We start from the raw sequence: 27,973 nt of genomic DNA on the forward strand, positions 1-27,973 counted from the left end.
CTCCTGTGCCCGAGCTGGAGGAGAGCTCAGCAGGACCGAGTTGTCATGGCACAGGCCCTGGTGCAATGCCCACGAAGCTCAGCCTGCACCAGCAAGACGAACAAGTGCTGGGGACCCAGAGACCCTTGGCCATCTCATGCAAGGACATCCAGGGATGCTAGGTGGGAGGGCTGCCCTTCTTCATGTGGACCTCAGAGAACCCACTCACACTCCCCAAAGGGCTGCCTCCAGGAACACAGCCCGATCTGCTCAGAACATTTGCTTTATTCAGCTTGGGCTTTATCTTGGAATAATGAACTCCATAATAATGAGCTCCATAAACAAGACAGCACAGCGGGAGGTGACATCCTCCAACATTCACCCTCTTCTCAGCTCACTTATGGTGCGGAAGTGCCAACCTGCAGAAGCGTTCTGGGATTCTGAGGCCGCCATGACTGAGCCTTCTGGAAGTGGTCAGCTACGTCCATCTCATCTCCCTGTGTGCCCCTCCTCATAGGAAATCTGGCTCCTCCCCATCGCTCTCCCTGCTGCCCACTCATCCTCCCACGTGTCTTCTCTGCGTTTTTTCCAGCTATGCAATTGCCACACGAGTGTGAGGTGCTGCAGCTTCCACAGCAGATATAGAGGTGCCCCACTGAAAAGACTCCGTCCTCTGGTTTATGTCCAATGTTTTCTGGCTTCTTGAAGTTCCACTGTCACCTTCACTGAAATACCAGCCTCTACCTCAGAGCAAAGCCTGTCCTAAGGAAGGGGGCGTGACCCTTGTCCTTGGAAAGACCCACAGAGCACTCCTAGGCCCATACCCACCCTGCTGAGTTGTTTATCTACAAATAACTGAGAGATCTACTGTGGAGCCAGGTGTCCCTGACTCAGTCAGGCTAGGTGGGGACCCATAGCAACCCGGTAGCAACCACCAATCAGCATGAGACAGGGAAATACCTGGGATGCCAGATGACACTCCCAGTAGTTTATGGTGGTTGATAACATTTTGGGAAACATTTTGAAGTTTTGCACGTCCTCCCCTCTGGCTTAAATCAATCAGTTCAAACGAATTCCCCTCTTGTACTGACCAATCACCCTTACTCAACTTGTTCCCGCCAGTGAATGTGCTAATCACGTTTTAGAGTTGTTTTATGATTTTCCCGTGGTGTGTGATGATTGGCTAAGAGATGCTATGATGTATGTGAAGTCCCTGCCTTCCCCAAAGAGTATATAAAACTGCTGCAAACCCTGGGCTCAGGGCCTCTCAGTGTCACCAGTTGCTGTGTGCACGGAGGACTGAGCTAGCTGGCAATAAACACCTCTTTGCTGCTTACATCAGTCTTGGTCTCTGGTGGTCTTTTGGGGGTCCCAAATTCGAGCATAACACACTCCGTTGCGATTGGTACTTTCAAACCCATCACCCCAGAGGTAGGTTTATGGTGGCTGCACCTCCTTCCTGTCATGAGGGGACCTCGACACCTGCCCCACAATGCAGACCATCTGCTATGTTGCTCCACTTTTATAGAAAACTTCCTGTGGCTGATTCCCACCAGGCTTGGCATCTTCAATTTTAGAAGATCTTTGTGTGCCCTGACAATGTGGGAAGTTTCCCTTGCATCCTCTTATTCATATTATTTATAAGACCATCAAGAAAGGCTTATTTATTTATTTATTTTGTGATGGGGATTTAATCCAGGGGCACTTGACCACTGAGCCATATCCCAACCACTTTTTATATTTTATTTATAAACAGGGTCTTGCTGAGTTGCTTAGGGCCTTGCTAAGTTGCTGAGGCTGGCTTTAAACTCTCAATCCTCCTGCCTCAGCCTCTCGAGCTGCTGGTATTATAGGCGTATGCCACTGACCCTGGCATAAAGACTAATTTTATATTTTCTCTTTTTTATACTCTTTCCTACATAGGCCCAATCTCTGGTCCTTATTCTACTTCTGATCCACAATTAAAAGGGACTCTGACTTATTTTGTTGTGTTTGGGGTTGACTCTTGTCAAGAGACTCTGACATACTTAAGAAACGGCATCCGTTGGTTTCCCCTTATCCCTATCTTTGAGTGTTGCTCAAGCAATGTTAACTGGCAAGTCAGGGTGAATTTCCCTTAAAAATCCTCCTTATTTTTTGAACGCATTAGTAATTTCTGTAACAAGCCCAACATTTATTACGAATCCCACCCACACAGATTTGGGCTGGCAGCAGTCCTGCGCAGCCAGTGCCCCTCCCCCGCCTCACTCCAGCTTTGCGTAGGAGCCTCGGTGGACGCTCACCCAGCCTGCCTTGGTAGCTACAGTTCATATGTTTGGAGAGTTTTCCAATTTTACCTTTGGGCTCCTTCACACTCTGAGACATGGCATTCTTACTAAATGATGAAAGTCCACCTGGTTTTGCAAATCCGGGGGTCAAATTAAGGCCAAAGCCCTAGAACATGTCCATCAATCAGGCATTTGTTGTTGCAGTGATAAGGGTTGATTGAGAAGTGCTGAGAGCCACGGCCGAGTCTGTATGGCCCCTGGCATTTTGCCAACAGTATTGATTGACAGGCGAGGCATTACTATCCGCCTCTGCCGCGACTTTTGAGTTCTCGCACTATTTTGGAGTTCTCGTGGGGATTTCCGGGGATTCCCCGAGAGTTCCCATTGGTTGGGGAAGTGCAGGAGGAGGGATTTCCGGGAGAGATATTTCCGGCTGGGGGTTCCTGGACAAGCCTCCTGGCGTTTGGGAGGATTCCCTGGGAGCTGTGTGAAGTGTTTTCCTGGAGTTTAAAAATAAAGTTTGTTCCTGCTTCAGTGGCTCCTGATTTGTGCCCAGCCAGACTGCGGCAGAGAAGCTCAGCACAAATGTGTTCTGGTGATTCAGGGTTCCTCCTGAACCCATCAGAGTCCTACGGGGGAATCAGAAGTCGGAGCCAGGTGTCATCCTGTGAAGTCTGAATGCCCTGTGTCACGTCATTCTTCCCCTCTCCCTACCCCTGGTGGACCTCTCCATCCTAACTCTGCTCCATCTCTCCCATTATCCCCCACCCAGACCTGGAGCATCCGGGCCTCTTTGGACTTGAACCTAGGAACACTAACTAACTTGCACTATGGTTTTTAGACCATGTATTTCTTGTTTGTCCAAATAGTTGACAAGCAACTTAGGATGGATGCCATGTCTCCCATCTCTTTGAAACTTCATCCCCCAATAACCACTTCAAAACGATAGCCAAATGTTGTAATATTTACGGCACCTACTGCATTTGCCCACACACTCTCTTGCTACAAAACAGCCTCTGGTTGGCCGTGTCTGAATTAGGTAATCACTTCTTCATGCACAGGTGTGGACAAGGCCTTACTCTACTTCTCGAATGAGGAAATCCACACTGAGAGAGATTTCAAGGCAATTTCTGTTCACTTCTTCCCATGAGACCTTGGTTCCTGTAGAATGTCTGATCTATCCTTTACCTACTTTTATTTCTAAGACTCTAAGAGGTTGAGGAAAGATAGGAGTACACACAGGTGATTATGAGACTGTCAGCGACTGACACACAAGAGAAACTCTCTTCTCTCCATTAGATAAGAATAAAATAGGGAGCCCTTGTTAGTCACTGAGGATAAAGTCATTCTAGCAGTGTATAGGTTTAGCTACAGAAAAAAACACTCCATTTATTAAAAAATAAGCAGAAGTACAATATTGAGGATAGTGTCTCAGCTCAGCACGGGGAACTCAGAGGAATGTGTCCAGGAACAGAGGCCAAAACTCTTTTAATTTGTTGGGAATATGCCAGAGAAAATCAGAGAACAGATACAACACGGCTTGTCAGTCACCCCTCTGGTTTCAGGAGCACACTGCTCACTGCTGCCTCCAGGAAATGAGTCACCCCTTCCCAGAGCTTCTCACAACTCAAGTTTAGTCAATCCCATTGATGCTCTGTCCTCCCACAAGAGCTGGACACCTGTGGCACTGAAGCACAGAGAGAGAGGTATGCATGGCACCCAGGGGAGGGTACAAAAGGAAACACCCAGGGGAGAGAAAGAGAAGCACATCGCCATCAGGCTCCAGGGGAAAAGGCGGTTTCTGAAGCCCAAGCCTCCTGGATTCACCTGTGACAGGGCCCAGGGACACTTCTGCTGCTACTCCTCACTGTCAGGCTCCTCATCGCTGTTCTCCCCCAGGGGAAATTCCTTGGTGGGCTTCTGGGTTGCATAGGTCCGGGTCTCCATGGGACAGTCCTGGCTCAGAATAGCCTGTAGCAAGTGACAAGAGAAATGTCTGCATATCTTTGAAGATCTCCCCTTTCCAGTTCCCCCACTAGATCATCCAAGTCTAATGCTGCTTAGGAAAGCCACAACACCCTCGGTCTGCTTCACCAACGTGCAGAGGCCTCACAGGGTAGCTAGGCACATCAACCGCAGTCAGGAAATACATCTGAGAGTCTTTTAACTGAATCCTAACATCATTAATGCAAGATATAGCAGGAAATTGGCTGAAGTTGGCAGCACCCTTCAGCAAACCTTCCTGTTGACTTTTGTTAGCCTCCAAATGTATCCCCTCCCCCACAGACCCTCAGGGTGCTCATGCTGCCATAAGAGGAAAGGACCTTATTGACTAAAATCTTATGGATCTTTCTGTACTTTAAAAGCGATGACTTGATAATGATAATAGCAGAGTAAAATGAACGCATGTGCTGGGTAGAATTCTGCCCATTGAGGGCAGAGATAACTTGGTAATTGTTATGGTCTGGATGTGAGGTGTCCCCCCCCAAAGCTCATGTGTGAGTCAATGCAAGAAGGTTCAGAGGAGAAATGATTGGGTTGCAAGAGTCTTAATTCAATCAGTGAATTAATCTCCTGTTGGGCTAACTGGGTGGTAACTGAAGGTGGATAGGGCGTGGCTGGAGGAGTTGGATCCCTGGGAGCATGCCTTTGGGGTATATATTTTGTTCCTGGTGAGTGGAGTCTCTCTCTGCTTCCTGATGACCACCTAAGCCACTTCCTGCTGCCATACTCTTCCAATGTCCTGCCTCACCTTGAGCCCCAAGGAATGGAGCCAGCTGTCTATGGATGGAGACCTCTGAAACTGTGAACCCCCAGATGAACCATTTCCAAGTTTTTCTTGTCAGGTGTTTCAGTCACAGCAGCGAAAAACCTGACTGAAACAGACATGGACATCTTGCTAGTAACTACCCTAACTACAGGATGCCACCGAAGGTCCCCTGCTCCCAGTTCTTCATGAGACTCTTTGTGAGTTTGCCATTTTCCGTTTCTTACTTAAGATCTTTCTTGACAGCCAGATAGGAGGCTTAAGAGAAGGGACAAAGGAAGGACACAAAGGAAAGATGGACATAAAGGAGGAACAAGAAAATGTGGCAAAGGGGAGAGATGACAGACAGAGGGAGGAAGCGGCCCGAGGTGGAAAAGGATAGGAGAGACTTTAGGGAGAAACGCGCGCTTTTTTGTTTTGTTTTGTTCACAAAGCCTTACGAGCTTCTCCTCCTTGACTGGGGGGCTCCGCAGGAAGTAGCAGAGCGGAGCATAGCTGATGTTGATGACCCCAATGATGACCATGAGCCAGGGGAAGCCGATGGCCCTCACGATGGCACCCCCGGTGGACGGGCCTGCAAAGAAGAACTCAAATTCACAAGGGTCACGGAGCCTTTCTCGCCCGTGGGACATGTGCTGGGTGCAGTGGGGGACCCAAGGACATCACGGTATCAAATAGCCTCACACCAGCAGGACATCAGCCAGCTGGCTCCACCTCTAGTGCATGTGTGGGAGAAAAAGGAGAGGGGGACACCCACATCTGGGCGCTGCCCTCTCCCCCATGCTACGCACCTATGGCAAAGCCCACACAAAAGGCCACATCGGCAATGGCGTAGACACTCCCGTACACTGAGGTGTGGCGCAGGTCCACCAAGTGCCCCATGATGGGCATCAGAGAGGAATCCACCATGCCTGTGGCCAGGGCAAACAGGACACTGTCGGTCAGCAACACCCTGTTTTTACATCTCCTCCTCTCCTGCCCTAGTCCACCCCTGGGCCTGTTGAGGAGGCCATGGTGGGAATTATGAACCCATCTCTGGGTCCCGGCAGCTCTTCTCCTGCTCCTTCTGCCTTTCCACCTACCTCCTCTGGTGAGACAAGGAGGGGAGGAGCAGCCACCAAAGCCAACATCAGGGGCGTCTTGCCTTTGAGGGCACTTACCTATGGCAAAGCCAAGGCCTGCGTTGGGGCCAATGAGACCAAAAATACTGTGGGCCAGAGGAACCTGCAAGAGGAAGGAGGGGGACGTCATCAGCACCCCAGCCGGTTGGGGAGAGGGTGCAAAGGGTCTTCACCTGAAACGCACTTATCAAGCGTGTGCTTGTGCCACGTGGGTTAGCGCCTCGTGAAGGAGAATTTTCACCTCCATTTTAAAGACACAAAAACGGGCCTGGTACCATTTGGGTCAAACACCCTTCCCAAAGTTACAGTGGGTGCAGTGGGGGACCTCCGACTCGGCGCTTTAGACCATCACAGTGGTCCTTTTCTGTTGAGGGACTGTCCCTCCTCACCCTTTGGCCTTCTCTACCCAAACACACACTCCTGTCCCCATTCTCCACTGAACGGAGTTGCCTCTCTTTTCCATGACAGACCCATCCACAGGTGCTATTTAAGTATGTAACTAGGTGGCTCCTGGAGCAAGAAGAATCCAACAGCCCATTAGTGGAAGGGACAGGTGGCATGGCTTGGGTACCACATCGGCAAGCTGGGAAACTCACCCTCACCGCCCGCTCAGCACCCCTGAACTCCCTTCTTTCCCTCTTTTGAAGGTTCCTGACACCTTCCCTGGGCAACTGTCACCCAAACCCACCATCCCAGCACACTCAGCTCCCCCAAAGGTTTAGCGTACCATTTAGATGTTCGCAGCTGGTAACATCCGGAGGGGTGACACCTCAAGAGGTGTTGTATTTACCAAGAGTATTGGTTAAGATTCACTGGGGGCTCCGCACTTTACAAGGATCACCTGCACCACCCGTGAGAGGCTACCAGAATCCTCTTGGGACAGATGGGAATACGGAGCTGACAGAGGTGATGCAAGTAGCTCAAAGCCAGTTGGGCGGCGAGGTGGAGATGGAGCCTGAGCCCTTGCTCACCATCAGGACCACCAGCCTGTCCTGAGTGCAGTTCTGTTCTCATCTCCCTGGAGCCCAGAGGCCAGTGTACTTATGATCTCCATTGGGGACCGGAGAAAATGTGGACTGAGAGCGCCTGACAGGAGCTACTGAATCTGAAAAAGCCCTTCTTCCTTCTTCCATCAGATGATATTCTGGTGCAGAGTCTGAGGCACAGGCAAGGGTTCTCTGTGACTTCGGGGGACCCGTCAGGGTGGGCTGAGTGCAGGAAGTCATGAAATGCACCCTTTGGCTGGCTCCAGATGTAGATACCGGCATGCCTCACTTCGCTTGCTCTCTCCCAGAGCCGTGGCCTCCTGCTGCCCACTGCCCTGGCCTCCTTCCCGCCTCCCCTCAATGGCATGCCACTTCAGATGGTGGCATCGCTCTCAGGGCTAACTCCTGCCTACTCAGAAACAGCTTTTTTTGACAGCCTTTGCCAATCATTTTGAAGGAAATGGTCTTGAAATGGCTGGCTCTCCTGCCCTCAACAGGGCCTCGTTATACTTACACACAGCAAGCTGGCACCGACGACCACCATTCCCACCAGGGAGCACAGCCACCTGGGAGGAAAGAGCCGTCATCAAACGGTGCTCAGGGGAGGGGTCCCTTCCACCTGCCACCCCAGCCCTGCATACCGGCCACCCCTACCCTCCCTAAACCCAGCAGCCCCTTGGGACATGAGAAGGCAGGTGCGTCTTTATATGACCCAGGTCTCTCCCTGTCCTTTCCTTGCTGTGTCTCCTCCCTGGCTCAAAGCCGGGGCAGGTGGCAGGGACCTGCTGACTCAGGAGGCCTCAGCAGGCAGCCCTGGTCTCATGCTGTGTACCAGTTCACAATGCCTCCTGCTCTTCTGTTTCATTTGGCTTTACAGATCCATCTCAAAAATCACAAATCTCCTCCTATCCCATTTTATTTGGTCTCAAACATCCATCTCAATAAATAAATAAAACATGAAAATATCAATTTCTTTTCATCTCTAATTTCCTAAGTCAGTGCTTTTGAATTTATTTCAAAAGCCTGAACTCCAAAGATAACTTAAAGCTGTAACTGTTTTTCCTCGTAGTAGAGAAACAGAATTGGGGTTCGACTTCTCCACTCCCAATCCCATTCCCTTGGTGGCTTCTGAGGCTTTGCTGAAGAATTCCCTGGGGTTCCCTGGAGCACCTTTTGACAACCAATGCAATGCCCCAGCTGCCCAGTGGAGAGTAAGGGCTGTCCCTGTGTACCCGCTGTCTCTTCTAGTAAGAGCTCAGGATCGTCCCCACTGCCACCCATCCCCCACCTCCCCTGGGTAGTTTTTATTGCTCTGTGCTTATCCTAATTTTCAATCTCAGAGAAGCAATTCCTCCTCCCAAGCACAGGGACAGGCTCTCCCATCTCACATTCCTATCACTCTTCCCAGATCCCCGGGCTACATACCGACCCATCTTGTTGGCCAACACACCAAAGAGGTTGGTGCCGATGAGGTAGGACACGCTAGCAGGCAAGAAAGCTAGACCTGCAGAAGGACACAGAGCCTCACCTTGGAATGTGCTCAATTCATCGAAAACATCTTCTATCCTACAAGACACCGACGTCCCCCCTGGTGCCTTCCAGGATTTCCAGACCACTTTGTTTTATGGTTGGAGATCCATAGACAAACCCAGAGTAGAAGTTGTAGAACCCACATCGCTGCCCTCCTCATGAGCAGGGCTTCCTGTTTGATATGATACTTGGCTCCTGCATGGGCTCCTGCCATCTGCCATGGAACCCCTGGAGAGCCAGCACCATGCTGTTCAGACTCAGCTTCCAAAAATGTGAGCTAAATGAGTCTCTAGTCTATAAAGTCAGCCTGCCTCAGGCAGTGTGTCACAGTAACAAAAAAATTCACTAATACAGGAGATAATAATTCTTACTGGACGGGCTGGTTTTGAAGTATAAGGGAGATATTTAAGGGAGGCTTAAGGGAGATTAAGCACTTTGCACAGTGCCTGGAATGGACAAAGTGCCTTATGAGCACCAGCCTTAATTATTATCAAAAAGTCAGTGACAGGGTCAGGACCTGATCCATGCTTCTCGCTCCAATGCTGGATGTTCGCATTCTCCCACCCTACCCATGTGGCAGCAAAGATGACTCTGGTGTAAGGGCCTGCTTAGAATCAGCAATGTGAGTTTCCTTGAGTTCCACCAGCCCTCTATGCACGTGGGCCTGGAGGAAACGCACACAGCCCAATAGAACACATTCATTACAGCTAAACCCAAAGTCAACAATCTACCAGATCCTAGCCGACAGCTTGTTTGCTTTTTTTTTGTTTTCCAGTGGTACTAGGTACTGAACCCAGGGGCACTCTACCACTGAACTACAGCCCAACCCAGCTGCTTATTTGCTTTTAATATTCTCTTCTGTGGAGTAGCAGTGAAGCACACCTTAGTGTATTTGCTTACTCTATCTGCACAGAGTGGCAATCTCTTTAAACTGTGCCTCTGTGTTTATATTTAATTGCCTTAAAAAAGTTTAGAGGTTATAACTACTCAACTGTTTATCTGATTGTTGAAACAGGCACTTCTGGGAAGCTCTCTGGCCTAGAAATGACCACTTGGCATCATTGTAGATGGTGTGAAATCTGCTAAATGAGATTTTTCCCAATCTATGGGGCTTGCTTATTAGGACCGGCCATATCTCGCTTTGAGTTGCAGACGAAGTGCCTATCAACACAAGCTTTTCACAGCGTGCCTTCAAGGGATAGCAGATTACACACAGCTGTGACTATCAAGATGGTTTCAACCAAACAATGATGAAAATAATAGCAATTATTATTGACTGAGTATATTCCATGCTCCATAAAGTGTACTTATCCTTAAAATGATTACACACCTCAAAACAACTCTAAAAATTATTTCCACCTTTGCAAATGAGAAAAGCGGAGATCAAAGTGTTGAAATAACTTGTCCAACATGGCAATTAATAAGTGATCAGATCAGAATTCAAACCCAAAGTGGACATATTTCTAAAGCCTGGGTTATTTCCTGCACTTGAGGACAGTTGCTAGCACCCAATGGATCCCATGGCAAAGACTGTGTCGCATCATGATCAACAAAGCTGTCCCCTTTGCTCCTCCCAGAAACCTGGAGAGCTGTTCTTCATGTAGAACAGAGGTTTTTAAAGTGTGGTCACTGAGCAGTTCACTAGGAGCACAGACTCGTTTTTCCTGACCTGCTGGCCAGCACCCAGCAAGCACTCCAGCTACCTCCAATGTCATCATTGGAGAACTTTGATGTGAGACTTTACAGATGCAGAGAGCACTAGGAAAAGCTGTGGGAGATGCTGGTAAATGGTAACTGAGTCACTGGTAACTGAGACTGGTAACTGGGTTGCTGAGGAAGGACTTCCTCATGGTGTAGTTGCTTGCGGGTACCAGTAGCCTAAGTGGCCAGACCCTCAGGCTAGGGGGGTATTATCTGCACTGAACACTGACTAACTCAATTAACTGTCATGGTCAGAAGCAGTTTCAGCCCAGAAAAATTCAATTTGGACCTAGGAGTGCAACTGGGAACCCTGCTTAGAACTGTCCCCTTAAAAATTAGATTTAGTGCTTTCTGTTGCATGTTGAGCTGTATCAGGCTCTTATCAGCTTCCCCTCGGGCCCCATAAGCCTCTCTTCCCTGCAGTGACTGAGTCATCTGCACGTAGCAGTCTCTGTCCCCTTTCCTCAGGCTTTCCAGAAAGGGCTGGAGCCTTAGAGGAGTCACAGAGTCTGGCCCCAGAGCTTTCCACGGGGATCCAGAGCTGAGTACCTTCCCCAGGGGACAGCTATAGGGCATCCTTCTTGAGCATCATTTTAGAGATAAACAACAACAACAACAACAAAACAGCAAAGAGGGATGGGGAGTGGAAGAGAGGAAGTGTGGGTGGACGTGGTATCATGTATTATGTACAGGATAAGACAGTCCCACACCTGTCATTTATTCTTTTTTTTTAATATTTATTTTTTAGTTTTCCACAGACACAACATCTTTGTTTGTATGTGGTGCTGAGGATCGAACCCGGGCCGCAAGCATGCCAGGCGAGTGCGCTACCGCTTGAGCCACATCCCCAGCCCCTGTCATTTATTCTTACAGTCAGTATGGATGGCAGTGGTGGTGCGTATTAAAATTGCACATGGGACAAAGCATTTCTACACCTGAATCACTTATTCCTCCAATTCCCTCTAAACTAGATAGTTACTTTCCCTTTCAACTAGAAAGTTATTTGACACTTCAGAGGTGAAAAAGGTGGTTTGCACAGTTTATACAACTAATCAATGGAGCTGAAACAAAAACCTAAGTCTTCTGACTTCATTAATATTTATTCATTCCAGCACAGAGCTAGGTATGTGGGCTCTCAAGAGTCTCCTTGATCCCTCCCCCCATGTCCTTTCTTAGGCTACTTTTCTGAAGAATTTCCCATCCACTGGGGCCAATTCATGGATGTGGACATGGAAGGTAATTCTGTGATGGAAGCTCATTGTCCCCCTGAGACTTGATGATGCCTTTTGATTACCTGTGGAAGGGCCCACAGCACTCACCTTCTGCCCAAGCCCAAGGCGGGGACCAGGTCACTTACCTAACTGCCACTCAGGGGAGCACATGGTCTGCATCATCCAGATGGGCAGGGTGGGCTCCAGCATGGCCACTCCCATGTTGGCAAAGCAGATGGAACCTGGCAAGGCGGTTCTGTGGGCCACTGTGCCTGAAGCCCAAACCCTCCCGGCTCCGAGGGAAGCCATTGCCGCCTTACCTGCAGCCACCAGGATATAAGGGTCCTTGAGAAGCATAAGCAGTGGGGTCCCTTTGGCACTCTGAGGACAAGGACAACAAGAACTTCCATTTGTACAGTGTTTACATCCCTCTTATTTTCACAGAAGCTGAGAATGTGCACACAGGACCTTAGAGACCATCTATCGCGACTCCTTCACTGTAGAGATCTGGAGACCCAAGTCCAGGGAGAGAAAGGGACCTGCCCAATGTCACAATGTGAGCTGGAGGCAGAGCCTGTACTGTCCCACGAGCAGGGCGGGGCTTGATGGGAGTCACAGAGAGTGGGACAACACATCTAGATGTGATCCCTGCCTCCAGATGACTGTCAGGCAGGTCAGGGTAAGTGGTGGCAGGGGCAGGGTTAGACATCTAACAGGGGTTCCAGGGATTTTCCAATAGATCCCCCTGGCACCAGTATTTGCCCAGAACCACAGGCAGAGTGCTCCATCCCACTCTGCATAAAAACACTGCCTCGGGGGACTAGAGATATAGCTCAGTTGGTTGAGTGCTGGCCTAACATGCACAAGGCCCTGGGTTCGATCCCCAGCACCACCAAGAACAAAACAAAACAAAACAAAAACATTACCTTGATTCCTCCAGCTGTCTGAATTATTCCTTTCCACCATTTTGAGCCACACTGGACTAGGAGCCTAAACACTGGGGTTAAAACACCAGCCCAAATGACCAGTTCTAACTTCCCTTTCCCTCAAGATGTACCTTGTCCCGGCCACACTTGGCCACCCCACTCTCCTTCCTGCATCCCAGCTGCCCGCCACCATCACTGCTGTCTTTGCTTCAACTACCTGGTTTCTCAGTCCCAGGGTTCCTTGTCCTGCCCACTCTTCAAAGTCAAGCTCAACTGGCTCCTCCTTTTCCACAATGTCCTCTGACTCAGTAGCTGAAACTTCTCCCTTTTTCAAGCTTCCGGAGCATTCTGTCCTAATCTCCTATGGTGCATACTGTAGTCAATCTTGTAAGAGATCTGAGAGTTTTGATATGATACACACCAGGTAAATTAAATATAGAGACCCTAAAGTAAAAAGAGCATGTCCTCATCCCAAACATAGTTCAAAGAAACTGATGTAAATCATAAAAATACACATAAAGAGTCCAATAAACTCTTTTTTTTTTGCAAACACTCCATTTCTAGGAATTTAAAGATCACTGCCAACTTTCTAAAATGAATGCATATAAAGTTATTCATTGTAGCATCATCTGTAACGGCAAACTACTGAAACCTACCTAAATGTTCCAAAAAGAAACAGAATACACAGAGTGGTGGACCATACAGCTTCAGAAGCAATGCAGAACTCTATGTACAGATGAGGAGTGGTTTTCAGAATACATTGTTAAGTGTGAAAGAGAAAGGAGAATGCAAAGACTATAGAGTATGATAACTTTTGTGTAAGAAAAATTGGAGAAAAAAGAGAACACATGTGAACTATTTATTTTGGGGAAAAATGCAAAATGCATAGGAAAGATAAACTGAAAAACCAAGTGATTGCTCATGAGCAACAGGGTTAAAGAAGGGGAAGGGTAGAAAACTCATGGAGAGATTGACATTAGAATACCTTTTTGAATCATTTTGACTTTTAGATGATAGTGTACTTTATATTCAAAATATGAAATTGTGTTCATGTTATGGATGGAATTGTACCCTCCACCAACTCACAGGTTGAGCACAATTCCTTAATGTCCTATTCTAACATGAGGACTTGGGGGAAATAATTAAAACTAAATGAGGTTTACATGAGTGGAGTGCTGATCTGATAGGAGCAGTATCTGTGTAAGAAGAGGAAGGGACACCAGTGATCTCTGTCTCTGTGCACAGACATCAAAGAAAGACCATGCGGGGTCACAGTGAGAGAAGGTAGCCACCTGCAAGCCAGGAAGAGAGCCCTCACCAGAAACCAACACATTGATCCACACGTTGATCTTGGACTTTAGCCTCCAGAGCTCTGAGAGACTAAATGTCTGTTGTTTAAGTCACTGAGCCCATAGCATTTGTTATGGGCAACTCAAGTAAACTAACAAATTAACAAGAATGGAAAAAAAAAAAAAACTAAAATCAAATGCAAAGAAAAACAAGTGGACACAACTGAATTTGAAGTGCACCATGCATCATATAATCACACTAAGGGTGAAAAAAACTAACATAAAAATTTCTAATTGCAGTACTTTGGTCATATTCCCCACATCCAAGGAAAAAGAACTGAATGCTATCTTGAATGCTTTCTAGCAAGCTTGCTTTTGGGTGTATGGGTGTACAAACTACAAGCATTGTAGGACTGCATAAAAAGGTAAATGTCTGGACTTGGGGGGGGGGCACCAGGATTCTCTCTATGGAGAAGATTGAGGAAAGCAATAAAAAGTAGAGTTGGACTGGAGGCAGAGGTCTCAGTATGAACTCCTGTGGATATACCGGCTCTGTCACTGAGATGGCATAAAAACAAGGACACCCCCATAGCAGTGGGACACCAAGTGCCCATGTTTTGGTTTCTAAACACCATCCCCCATTAAAAGGAACCTGAGATTCCTGGAGAAATAGTTGATCCTAGGGCTAGGGGCCGGGGTAGGTACAAGATGAGCATGTGACATATATTTGTATCACAAAGCAAAAAAATTACTCAAAAAAAGTCTGTGGGCATGTTAAAATGACTTTGAAGCCAGTTTGAAAGTGTCTACACTTGCTAAATCTATAACAATTTGAGCATCAAAATAAACAGAGATGGTTATAAACTACAAGCCACTGAATAAAATAAAAATCCAATGAGTTCAAACTGCAAATAAGCAAATAAATGAATTGTATAAATATTGACATATAATGTGTATAAATACGTAGTTGTGTATAAAGAGAGGAAGAGAAAAAAATGGCTATTTCTTACAGAAAAAATAATGCCAACTGATGATATGGGGGAACCAATAAAATAGAAATTGCTACATTTTGCAAACATCATAGTAAACATTGGTTCAGGCAAAGATCATTGATGGATAATAAATCTAGGAGGAGGTGATTTTTTGAGGGAGATGAGAGTTTTATATGTTCTTACAGTGTTTCTCACAGATTGTCAGTACAACGTGAAAGAGAATAGCTACACATGGAAGAGACCAGTCAGCTCCTTGACCTAGGGATGAGAGACCAGGATGAGAGATGAATAGGTGCCATATGACACTCTAGAGGAGACGGGATCACTCAGGTGATGTGACAACAGAGGCTGCAGAGCCCACAGTGGATCATGAGGACACAAAAGGCAAACCAAATTTAGAAAGATTCTAGAAAGTAAAGGTTGGTGTTCTTCAGAAATGTCAGTGTCCTTCCTCAGTCTATACCCAAAGGACTTAAAAATAGCATACTACAGGGACACAGGCACATCAATGTTTATAGCAGCACAATTCACAATAGCTAAACTGTAGAACCAACCTAGATGCCCTTCAGTGGATGAATGGATAAAGAAACTGTGGTATATATACACCAGGGTATATTACTCAGCATCAAAGAGAATAAAATGGAGAATATAATGCTAAGTGAAATAAGCCAATCCCCAAACACCAAATGCTGAATGTTTTCTCTGATATAGATGATATGAATGCTGATTCATAGTGGGGTTGGGGGGGGGCATAGGAGGATTAGATGAACTCTAGATAGGGCAGAGGGGAGGGAGAAGAAGGGAGGAGGCTTGCGGGTAGGAAAGACGGTGCAATGAGATGGACATCATTACCCTAAGTACATGTATGAAGACACAAATGATGTGACTCTGTGTACAACCAGAGATATGAAAAATTGTGCTCTATATGTGTAATATGAATTGTAATGCATCCTCCTGTCACATATAAGAAATTAGAATTAAAAATAATTTTTAAAAAGTATAAATAAAGTCAAAATATTGCAAATAAGAAAAAAAATGTCAGTGTCTTGAAAGACTGAGACTGAAAAACTTTTCTGGATTATGACACAGGAGTAATTCTGAGTCCTAACTGGAGGGGAAAAAACCTGGTAAGAATAATGACAAATCAAAGATGGACTGTAGATTAAAGTGCTGTAGCCACATCAAATCAATGGGATCCAGAACTCTACTGTCACTGCATAGGAAACATCCTTGTTCTCAGAGAAAACTCTGAAATATTAAGGGGTAAGGAATCATATAAGCAATGTACTCTCAAATCACTCAGGAAAAGATCAGAAATAATAACAATAATAATAAGATAGGGATGATTAATAACAATGGTAAAATGTGAAGAACCTGGGGATATGGGAGTTCTCTGTATTATGCTCACAACTATTCTGTAAATTTAAATTCATTTCAAAATGAAAAGTTTTTGAAAGTCTAATGAAACTCTGGTAATTTTTTTGCCCCCCATCAAGTTCTTCCTAAAAATGTCCTAATGCCCTTCTTCCCTGGTATCCCATGCCTGGTTTACTTGTTACTTATTTCAGGATTCATCATCAGTCCCGGCCCCAGGTCCTCGTGGCAGTGGCAGAACCATCTGGACGCATGTCCCTGGTCCCAGGCAGGGCTAGAGCTGCATTAGGACCAAGCACATTCCAGGCCTGGGAGTCCCTGCAGAAGGTATTCCGTGTTCCTTGTTCTGAAGAGTTTCCCTCCCCAGTACCCAGACATTCTACTCCTACAGCCAGTTCCCAAAGGGTGACGCCAAATCTCCAGGTCACTGTGGGGAACTCTCAAGGTGCCAATTATACCACAGTTCCAGATTTTTCCAGATGCTTCTCTGATTACCTTCACTGTCTCTATCTATAGAATGAGGCTAAAAACAGTCCATTATTCATGGACTTTATAAGATAAAGCATAGACAGAGATCCTGGGACACAAAGATCATCAAGAACTTTTATGTATAATTATAATTACTTCCAGAATAGCTTGATGGACCATAGTTTGCAAGATCAGTCTTTAGGTCAGACTTTCTCATACACTTCCACACTTTGTCATTTTTCCTCCTGCATGTTGAGTAATTCATCACAATATGATTTGATATTGATTTCCCAGACCATCTTTGGTTTGAAATCAGACAAATATCAACCCTGATATTTACTAACCGTGACAGAATGAGAGTTTGTTAGGGATGCTCTTAGAGGACGTCTTTTATTGGGGAAAGGTTATCTGAAGGCCTCGTCTTCCCTATCTCTAAAAAAAGATTTCTTTGACTTTTTTTTTTTTTGGCACCAGGGATTGAACCCAGTGATGTTTAACCACTGAGCCACATCGCCAGCTCTTTTTATATTTTTATTTAGAGACAGGGTCTCACTGAGTTGCTTAGAGCCTCGCTAAATTGCTGAGGCTAGCTTTGAACTTGTGATCCTCCTGTCTCAGCCTCCCGAGCTGCTGAGATTATAGGCATAATCTTTCTTTGGTCTTTTATGGGTCTTTTCTCCATCCTTGTCCAATTTTAGCCGGACTCTTTTGCCATTGCCCATACATCCCCCAAATGTAACCCAGCCTGGGACCCCAAGTACAGATCTCATTTTTCCTGACTCTGTTCCTCTTCATCTTCCAGTGGTTTGACAGCTTGTCTGGGTTCCTACCCCTGGCCCTTCTGTCTACCTCTATGCAACAGAAGTCTGTGTCTACTTACTTCAGGAGAGACTTTGGAAGGCTTCAGGATGCAAAGTTGAAGCGCTAAGAAAGAAGAGGAAGAGAGACAGTAAATTCCCTTTGTTCACTCATTAGCTGGGGCTCCAGTAAGAGCCACGTTGCTGCCACCCTCTAACTCCCTGAGTTTCTTCCCTCTTTTCTAGGATGGGGGTGTCCTTGATCCATGTAAACACGTGCACACTGACCCCACAGCCTAAAGCACTCCCGTCCTGACCTGGGCTACCACTGACCAGGGTCCTAGTGCTGACTTACCTCCATCCAACAGCGCCAGGAAGGCCAAGATGAGGAAGGGAGCAGACTTCCCAACAAACTCGTACATCACACTTCCAAAGGGAGCGCCCACTGGGAAGGCAAAGCAGCACAGACCCCGGGAGTGAGCAACCCCAGCCTCAGAGGCTCATCCGCGTTACCCACCAGGGGCCAAACATCACCTGGGCTTCTGGAGATTCAGACATGGAGAAGACCCCGTCCCTGTCCCCCAAGGAGCTCACTTTAGAGTGAAGAAAATATGAAGGGCAGGTTCAAGAAATTGTCACTGTCAAGATTGACAGTAAAATCGGATGCACAAAGTGCTGTGTAAACACAGTGAGGTGGGTCAGAAAGTCCTGGTGGCCACAAGGCCTTTGCCAAGTACAGAGTGCCTCGTGGGAAAAAAGAAAAAGTATGCAAGAAGACCACAGAGGCATCAGAAAAGAGTGTGTTGCTACAGAAGAGAGGGGAGAGAGTTGTTGTTGGTGTATGAATGTTTGGGGACGGGGGTGGGGTGGGGAGCAGAGGTGGAGAAGGTTGAGGTCACTTAGTCAAGTGTCCCAGGTGGTCAGATGAGGTGTCTACTGAGCTTTTTGATCTGGGGCTAAGCTCAGTTCCTTTCAATGGGAGAGAAACACACCACCGGCTCTGGGCTCAGGAAGGAGGAAACGTGAAAGAGATCAGGCAGGAGGCTGGTGCCATGTTCCGACCCAGAAAGGGTGAGGAGCAGCCCTTGAAGTGGCTGCAGAGGGTGAAACAAGCCTGTTCATTTGTGAGTGACTGTGAGGAAGGACCAGAGTGCACCAAGTTTAAGGCTGAGTTTTGGGAAGATGAATGCTAACAAAGAGCAGGGCTTTGTTCCCTCTGTGGTTGTACAGGGTGGGGACAGCTGGGAAGGAGACTTTTGGCATCTTCTCCTCAGTGGGCTTGTAGCCTCCTGGAGGGCAGGACTATGTCTGGGGTTCTTACCTATTGCCCATTGTTAGCATTGTGCTTGGCATGTAGTATACACTCAGCAAAAGTAAGTGGCTTTTGGACTAGTAGATTAAAACACGTGAAGGATGAGCCTCGAGGAACGCACAACCTTATGGCCGAGAGCTTGGGATTTGAAGTGCAGAAGATCTGAAGTTCTATCCTGGCTCTGTTGTTGCCTGACTCTATGACCTTGGATGGCTACTTAATCTTTCTTATCCTCAACTCTAACCTTGGGACCATTATTCGTCCTTCGGGTGGCAGTGAGGAATAAAGGAAATTATATCTGTGATGAATTCAGCAGAGAATCTGGGTGGGGAGAGCACACTCTCATGTTGAAAGCATGGAGATTCTGACATGGAGAAGTAGAGATACGGCAGGCAGAGGAAGTCACTAACACGGGGAGGTCCGTTCCCTTGGACAGGCCAGCTTTCTGGATCTCTCTGAGGTCCTTATGAACTGCACAGCTTATTAAAGATAAAGAAATGAAATCTTCCCTTGGTGATATTGGTTTTTGGAGGGTGGTACCGGGGATTGAACTTAGAGGCACTTGACCACTGAGTCACATTCCCAGCTGTATTTTGTATTTTATTTAGAGACAGGGTCTCACTGAGTTTCTTAGTGCCTTGCTTTTGCTGAGGCTGGCTTTGAACTCTCCATCCTCCTGCCTCAGCCTCCTGAGCTGCTCAGATTGCAGGTGTGTGCCACCACGCCCGGCCCTACGTGATTTTTCTGAAGGAGTCCACCTGTGATTGAGCCAGGAAGAGAAAGGAAATACTCGCTCATCTTCCACAACCCAGGACACCTGCCTCCTGGAGCCATCTTCCAAGGGTCTGTCTGCAGTGCTCCCAACCCTCCCGAACCTAGAGTTGCAGCAAGATGCCACTTACCCAGCACTCCCAAAGCCAGGCCCCCCAGGGCAATCCCCATGGCTCGCCCTCTCTCATAGTCATCAGTGTAGACACTGGCCAGCATCCCAAGACCTGAACAGAGAATGACAAAGGGAGTTGGCACCTGGGAGGGCTCTGTCTGCCTCTCTCAGAGTCCTTGGTCTCTGCTCTATCATGTCGTGACTAATAATCTTAGATAGAGTTTCAGTTTGAGGGGTGTTACAAAACTTATCCCATAGTATATTGCAAATACTGTCCCCCACTGGTCCCTCAAATGTCCACACTACTCATTTCTTCTGGGCATTAATGGAAATGCAAAGGCTTCTGGGAAGGGTGACACAGACGACTACTCTCTAATTATGCCATATTTCCTAGTGTTTGATCATGTCCTGGCCCATTTCCCTGCATGAGGGGGCTCTGGAGCAGGTGAGAGGAAGGAGCACCTACAAGCAGAGACTGTTCCACTCAACATGGTGCCCAAGGGGGGGCAGGAAAACACCAAGCACCTGGAGCACGGCCTGAGCTGGCAGGGCACAGCACCCACAGAACAGCATAAAATATCAGCCTCACAGGATGCCATGAAATGTTTGACAATACTTAGCAAACTCTGATGTTATTACGTTTATTATTATTTATTATTGATTATTATGTTTATGACAGTTCCTATAAAATAAGAGGGAGAAAGGGAAAGAAGGGCACTAAGAAAAAACCTGGCCTGCTTTACAGTTTTACTTGGGCTTATTCTGAACTGAGCTAGCAGCATTATTATTATATTATTCCAGGATGTTATGCCAGACTTAGGGATCCATGGCACTGCCAGCCACTCTGCAGCTACCTTGTTCCTGAATCACAATTTCTTCCTACCAGGATGAGGTTTTCCTTAATTAATTTTCTCATATAAATCTTTTAGTGATATTATAGTGTCTGAGTAAGAGGTGGTAGGAGATGTCTGTGTGTGTGTGTGTGTGTATACACGCACATGCGTACTGAAGATATCAGCATTACCTGCAACAGATGAAAATGAAGATCCGATGCCTTGAAGGGTTCGGGCCACAAACAGCAGGGTATAAGTGGCAGAAAAAGCAAACACTGGGGAGAGAATATCAAGAATGCTCCAGTTAGCAAATTGTGTTTGATTCCCCAGCCATCAGACAACCTGCCCGTGACAAGCAGAGATGAGTCATTATGCATATGTTTCAAGAAAGCACGACGATGATTTGGGCTTTCTGTTCTTGAAGTTGTCCTTCTAATCTCCCCAGCCTTCACTCAGGCCTGATTTTTATTTTTAGGACTGATTTTTTAATTGGCAAGAAGACTGAGAAACCGCAGACGCATACCAAGTCACCACACAGAGCAGATGGAAGGCCTGGTCTCCACATTTCTTGCTGAGAGCTGCATGTCTAAGTCACTGGAATTAGGGATGTTTGTGAAGCCCAATGGCCTGGTCAAGGAATTGGTTCCTAGCTCCTACTTCAAAAGATGTTGCCTCCTCCATAACACCCAGATTTGGCCTTTGTCATTACTGGGCCACATTGGGTCATCTGGAGTACTGTGACAGGAACTTGTGGACACATCGTAGACCACAGGATAGAAAATACCTTGTGATTCAATCATATCCTTCCCCCTACTTTATGTCAGAAGATCTTTTAACCAAATCAAATTAGTCTGTATTAAATATTAATAAATGCACAGCTCTGCTAGACTCTGTGAGCAAAGTGAAAATAAAGAGAACATCCAGTTCACGGAAACTGAACCAAAGAGGAATAAGTTATCCAAAACTAAATCACAGGGTGTGGTCAGGTTGGTAGATGCAGACGTGCCTCACCCTCGATTCCAGAACAGTGTCTCCTAAGGAGAGGAGAATCCCTCCCAAAGTGTCTGAATCAGAGAATGTTAATCCTCTTGCCCATTCATTATAAGTGTCTCTGGTTGGGCTTGTAATCTTCTTCAATTACTCCCCGACATGATCACACATTGTCTACCAAACACGCACATTCCTGCTGTCTCCCTTGCTGGCCTCCAGTGCCCTTTCTCAGACTTTCTGATTTCCAGTCCACAGAGTGGGCCAACTGATTTTGATGTGCCCAGGACTTTCTTAGTTTTAAAACTGAAATTCACACTTTCTGGGAAATCCTTCGATCCTGGGCAAAACAGGATGGTTGCTCACCCCGTTTAGGAAGATCAGAGTAATTTCCTTTCCCCTTTGCACACGGCCCCTGTTTAGTTCCCAACTACTTTAAGCCTAGTTCCTGGACAGGGAGCTTGATGGGTAGTAACGGGCATCAGAAACCTCTTTTTAGCATGTTTGAAGACCCTTAAATGAGGCTACATAGGATATCCTAAACACCAAATGTATTTTCTTTTGGCTAGAATTAGGCCAACTTAATTTAGCAACACTGGTGATCGCATGGAAATACTCATTTCTATTTAATACGTATAGTTTGGTAGATAAGAAAAACTTTAAAAATATGAGTGCTTATCAGAGAATGAGGAAAGGACCTTATGCTAAAGAGTCTGGTTCCACTAATACACGACATTATATTATTTTGCTGGTGTTTGTCATGTCTCCCAGGCAACCACCATCTGCCCCTGGGGCTGGAAGCACGACTGCTGTCCTTTAAGTTCCATAATACATATGCTCCATACGATTTTATGAAATGAATTCGAAGTCTTATTGGATGACATCGTTTTTTAATTTGCTGTCCAGCAAGGACCAAGCTTTAGAAGTTCACTGGACACTATGAACTGTAATTTCCTCATTTTCTTTGATTTAGAACAGCATGAGGAAGTTGTAGTTCTCAGGTGAAACTGCATTTCTTAAGTTCCTGTATTTTGCAGTCTTCCTGCCCTGAATGCAACAAATTCTCATCAAACCTTGGTTTGGTAGGAGTCCAGTCCTATGCTGGGATGGAAGAAAAGACGAGAAGGAGGAATAGAGAAAGACAAGTAACAGAAAGATAAGAAAATCAAGAGGTAGAAAAGGTTATATTGCTGGAGAACAGGGAATTACTAAAGGTAGCAGGAGCTACCAGTGTGCTCACAGGCTTTCCCCATCTATTAATCCCCAAACGAGGATCCCCCATTTACTCCTTTTTATTTTTCATTCTCAGGATCAACTACTTTTCTTGCTTACTGTTTTTATTCCATCTCCATTCTATTTGGAATATTTAGCTGATACAGGATAGGCTCTCTAGTCTTCTCATTTATTTAACAAATTTACTTTGCTAAACTATAATCTTTATTGGGAAGTTGAAGACTTTCTGGAATTTTCCAGTTACTACTGTCCAACTTTTTTTTCCTTTCAATTAGCTGTGGCATATTTTTCTTTACCATGGCATATTAGAATAATTTGATCTTTGCCCAAGGCTGGGAGGTTTGCATGAAATTCGCTGAAATTCACATGCATATGTGAATGCTCATGTACATACACACACACAAACACACACACACAAACACACATTAATATATATTATATAAACAGCCTTTATGATTTCCACTGATAAATGAAATATCTGTTCTCCTTCAGCAGAATAGACAAATTCCAGCTAGACTAAGTTGTCACTACTATTCTAGTCCCCATTCCAAAAATTGCAAAGCATTCAAATCAATGTCCCAGTCCAATTAGATGACTAATTACCGGATGGGCTAACCTGACCTTGATCTCTATGCTGCACTCACATGATAAAATCAGAGGTTTCAGTGAAGGGGAGAACAGGGGAAGCATATTACTTACTAACAGTGGAGAGAAACATGATAACAAAGCCAGCGAACATGGGGATGTGATATCCAATCCTAAAAGGGAATCAACAAAAGAAGATATGTTTCCAATGGGCACTCACACACATATATTTTTTTTAAATGCTAGTGGAAACAGAAATGCGGTTAATTTGAGTTCGTGGTAAAACATGTCTCTGAATGCAAGAGTGGAGGTGGAATACAGCATGCGAATGACTCCATGCAAATAAACAAACATGCAAATTTACCTGCAGACTGAGGCCAAATCCTCTTCCAGAAAGGCCAAACCTCTTTCAGAAAGATATACATTCTATAGAAAGTAATAGAATGTATATCTCCTCAAAACATTGGGATCGTCCCTCAAGTGACTAGGAAGCCATACTTTAGAGGGCATTAGGACTGTCCCATTCCCACCTGGGTCCTATTCAAGCTATGTTCCAGAGAACGGAAGGAACATGAGCTCTAATTGCTGCTCACTGGTTCTCTTCTTGGCCCTCAATATTCAATACATCACTAGGGAAATCAGAAGTTTACAATGTCTCACCAATAACATGTCATCCTCTGAGGCTTTGGGGTAAGTAGCTTTCCAAGGAGCTGATCCCCTGGGTCCCACAGTGTTCCTTCTTTTTTCTTTCTAATCACCCATATGAAACCTCTGCCCAGCCTACTATTCCTGAGCCCATGGGTACCCTGTGGGGTATGACACCCTCTGAGATACCTGTTGGTGAGAGGTCCCACGAATGGGTTGACCAGAAGTTGCATCAAAGCCTTTGAAGCAAACAGAACCCCAACCCGGATGTTCTCTTCCTCCAAGAACTCTGTGCCCTGCAGGCAGTTGTTTCTATGAGCTGTGTTGGCTTCGGTGACTAGAGGAGGGACAGTGCCAGAAGAACCATTTGTCCAAGCTGTGCCCCTGGGTGCACTTTGTTCCACAGCTATGGTGATATTGTCAAAGAAGGAGAAGACGGTGGCGAAAGCAGGAAAGGTGAGGGCCGGCTGGGAACTCACAGAGAGGCTGGCATGCCCAGAAGAGTTGACCTCTTTGAACTCCGTGGCATACAGGAAGGTGGGCACAATGGGCACTGAAAGTCAATGAAGACCAATCATAAGGGTTAGGGACAGATTATATTTTGCCACTACTAGGTTTAGGGATTACTTTAAGGTCCCGTTTTATGCCAAAGGAAGACATTTGTTAAGTGACATCCTTTAAGGTGAGCTAAAGACTGTGCCTGCCCAAACTGTGCTGTTAGCTAAGGGACCTGCATTCCAACCATCATGTCACTGGTCCGCCCAGATTCATGGATTCTGCATGGGCCAATTTTCCTACTCACTGAGATTTATTTACAACCTGAAAATCAATACTAATTGAGCTATAATGATATTTTGCAGACCAATATAGATCAGTGAGGCACCCAATGTGCACGTTCCCACTTCAGTGAGATCTGGGACAGTTCCCTGGTACTTGAATCCCAGCTCTGGCACCTGTTAGCAGGCAGCCTCAGGCATATCATTTTATGCTTCTTTGTTAAAAAAAAAATCTACCAGGATGCTTTGTTTTTAGGATTTAAGATTATAATCTATGTAGTGTGGGAGGGGCTTGTGTGCTCATATTTCCTCCTAGGAGCAATGATTCATTATTTGCTAATCCAGCACTTGTGACAGCTTTACAGAACATAATTATAACCATAGAACCACAAATAATGAGAATTGACTGCATTGGATTAGCCACTTGTCTCAGGAAGACTCTTATTTAAAATAGTATATTTTACCCAGGGGCAACAAATTAGTAACATTTATACCCTGGTACAATATAACATAAAGATTAAGGGAGTATCATCTAGAAAAAGGAGAACTCTGAGGAAATGAACTGCAAGAAGGGTAGGGCTTGATAGAAGTTGAATGTCCAAATGTCGTGTGCCATTTTTAAAGGACAGAGCCTAGGGAGGCATGGCTCCCAGAGACAGGATGGGGAAGCAGAGGGAGACCACTTCCTCCTTTCTGGCCAGACACTCTCTGAACCTCCTTCTCTTTGAACCTCTGGAGTCATTAGAAATGGCAGGAAGACTTGGTTACAGTAGGCAGTTTCCCCTGGCCCCTAGCAACCTCTATATGTTTTCCACCAGAAAAATAAGTCCACTCACTGCTGAAATGAAGCAGGGTGTGTTGCCTAGTGGGGTCCAAAGCAAATTAACTCTCACCAGGGAGACCCCCAAACGTACCCACCACAGTAAGCAGCATGTTGTCCAGAAGCAGGGCAACAAACACCACCACAAGCACCAGCTGCCGGGACCCTCTGCCTTCCTCCAGCAACCGCTGAGGAGCATCCAGGACCGTGCGAAGCATGGTGGGGCGGGGCTCGGGGCTGGGGATGGCTTCTCCTCCAGGTGCTCAGAGGCACCTGCCGCAGCCCTGCAGCCGCCCTATACAAGAGGAGGAAATTTGTCCCTGTGAGCGAGACTCATTGTTAAAAAGATAAGTGCAAAGGGTTACAAGTAGCAGGAGTGTTTAAAAATTTTCCATGTTTGTCCCTCCCTTTATTTATTTTTTTCTTTTTTTGCAGTGCTGGGGACAGAACCCAGGGCCTCATGCACAGTAGGCATGTGCTCTGCTAATGAGCTACACCTTCATTCCTTTTAAAATTCTATTTTGACACAGGGTCTCACTAACTTGCCCAGGCTGGACTCAACCTCCAGAGCAGTTGGGGTTACAGGCATGTGCCACTGTGCCTGGCTCTGATCACTTCTCACACATATCAATAATGCTATTGATTCCCAGATTGCCTTCCAGGTAAGCGCTGCTTACCAGTGATTTATATTTGGAATTTAACCTAATGAATGACCCATATGCTTCTCAAACGTCAGACATTTGCCCCTCACCTTGATAACTTATATCTGAGAAGTATCTGGACAATTACTTATTTACTCTTTTCCTTTAAGTCCATGTTTTTAAAATATTGCTATGCTATTTTAAAAAGCAACTTGATATACCATGCAAAAAGAAAATTATGTTGTATGTCTAGTTACCACCCCCAAATTATGGTCTAGGTTATTTGAACCACCCAAAAATATCTCATGTGGCCAAACATCACTCATGCTGCCCACGGAGACACATTAGTCTGGGCCAACTTTCATTTCACAGTTACAAAATCAGAGACTCAGGAGCTTAGGAAGTTTGCCCTTGATCAAATTAATTATTGTCAATCAGGGATGAAATCTCAAGCTTTTTAACTTGCAATTTTCACTCCACCTTTTGCATGAGCTCTGGGCACTAGAAGTGCTCATAATCTTTTATTTATCTTATAAACCCCTGCTCAGAAAGCTGTGTCACTGTGTATAAGTAAGATAATAACTTTCATGACTAGTTTCCCACGTAGGATTTCATATCTTTTGTTAGCCTTAAGTCACAGTTCCTTGTCAAACTTTCAAGTAATCCCACTTTCTGGAAGATTTCATTTTCTTTTATATGATTTCTTTTGTGGTATCAACAACAACAATCATGTACATTTTTAAAAGAGATAATTGTCATGAAATGTGTAAGATCCTTCCTAGAAATGTATGCCCCTTGATTTGATAACTCCATTTCAATTAACCTGTTCTAAAGAAAGGCTCAGAATGCAACTAAAGATTTATGTTTGAAGATATATGGCTGAATTATTTTTATAAGTGAAAAATGAAATACTTTAAAATCATATTTTCAAATAATTTCAATGACTTAGAAAATACTCTTAAGATAATGGTAAGCCAAAAAAATAATATCAAGCTGTATTTACAGCTTGATCTCACTCAGGTAAAAAAATTAATACATGTGTATGTTTTTAAAAGACAGGAAAATGTGCACTCAAATGCTGGTTATGTATAAGCAATGATTTAAATTATCTTATTTTTCATTTTCAATCATTTCCAAATATTCTGTAGTTAACAACTTTCATAACACAAGAAGAAAACAATTGTAAATGATTATCACTGAGTTCAATCATTAGCCTCAGCATTGGAAGAATCCTAAGCACTCATCTGCTGTGCTCTAAACCCAGGGCTGAAGAACTCCTCCTGCAGTTCAAGCCATCAAGATAAATTTTAACCAGATAAATTAACCAGAAAATGCATGCAATTATTAAGACCATTCATTTCAGCTACTTCCAAATACAAACTGACATAGGATACACAAGGTTGAAAATTAGAAGAGATTAAAAGAAAAGCAATGAAAACTACATGATTTCAATAGAATGCAATACTATAAGGAGAGAACACACAATAAAAACAAAAGGCTGCCCCCAAACAATAATTTGCCAACAAATCAGTAGTAAATTTTATAATGAAAATCCTCTAATGAGAAATACAAATTATATGGAAGAATTAAATTTATCCAGAGAGAGAAAATCCTACCTTTCAGTCTGGCTTGGTGTGTGCCACTCAGCGAGGGACCAGCAGGTGTTTGCAAGACAGCAGGACTCTGTTCTCTGAACGTGGATATGCTGATGGATTTATTGCCACCTGTTATCTGAGGATGCTCTGTGTGCCCTTTGTCCACAAAGATTTAATTGGAAACTCCAACAGGTTCCACTCAGAGCCTTAGCTCCCTGCGTCAAAGGCAGGTAGGCAGGGCTGGAGATGGCAGAG

At 45.4% G+C, this 27,973-nt stretch overlaps 1 protein-coding gene across 1 annotated transcript; it reads right to left on the bottom strand.

Moving 5' to 3' along the window:
• Positions 1 to 3,615: 3,615 nt before the first annotated feature.
• Positions 3,616 to 27,938, bottom strand: Slc18a1 (solute carrier family 18 member A1). Its single transcript, XM_046447822.2, has 16 exons — positions 27,740 to 27,938; positions 25,577 to 25,777; positions 24,076 to 24,439; positions 23,356 to 23,414; positions 20,628 to 20,711; positions 19,623 to 19,715; positions 17,764 to 17,853; positions 17,492 to 17,535; positions 11,883 to 11,943; positions 11,709 to 11,804; positions 8,546 to 8,624; positions 7,635 to 7,686; positions 6,174 to 6,237; positions 5,805 to 5,924; positions 5,454 to 5,587; positions 3,616 to 4,217 (listed from the first exon to the last, which is right to left on the bottom strand). The coding sequence occupies exons 2-16, from the start codon at positions 25,698 to 25,700 to the stop codon at positions 4,104 to 4,106; spliced, it is 1,578 nt and encodes a 525-aa protein (XP_046303778.1). The 5' UTR covers positions 25,701 to 25,777; positions 27,740 to 27,938; the 3' UTR covers positions 3,616 to 4,103.
• Between the last annotated feature and the right edge of the window lie 35 nt (positions 27,939 to 27,973).

The sequence above is a fragment of the Marmota monax genome, unplaced genomic scaffold (assembly GCF_021218885.2).
Source record: "Marmota monax isolate L192 unplaced genomic scaffold, Marmota_monax_Labrador192_F-V1.1 WCK01_AAM20220418_F8-fsc00040, whole genome shotgun sequence".
Classification (NCBI taxonomy): Eukaryota; Metazoa; Chordata; class Mammalia; order Rodentia; family Sciuridae; genus Marmota; species Marmota monax.

Bases quoted from the DNA above. Each gene is read 5' to 3' on its own strand.
- Slc18a1 (XM_046447822.2), bottom strand. From the start codon at position 25,700: ATGCTTCGCACGGTCCTGGATGCTCCTCAGCGGTTGCTGGAGGAAGGC. The intron at 23,415-24,075 runs GTATCTCAGAGG...ATTCCCTTTTAG, and splicing joins GTGGGACCTCTCACCAACAG to GATTGGATATCACATCCCCA. The intron at 5,925-6,173 runs GTAAGTGCCCTC...CCCTGGCCACAG, and splicing joins AGGCCTTGGCTTTGCCATAG to GCATGGTGGATTCCTCTCTG.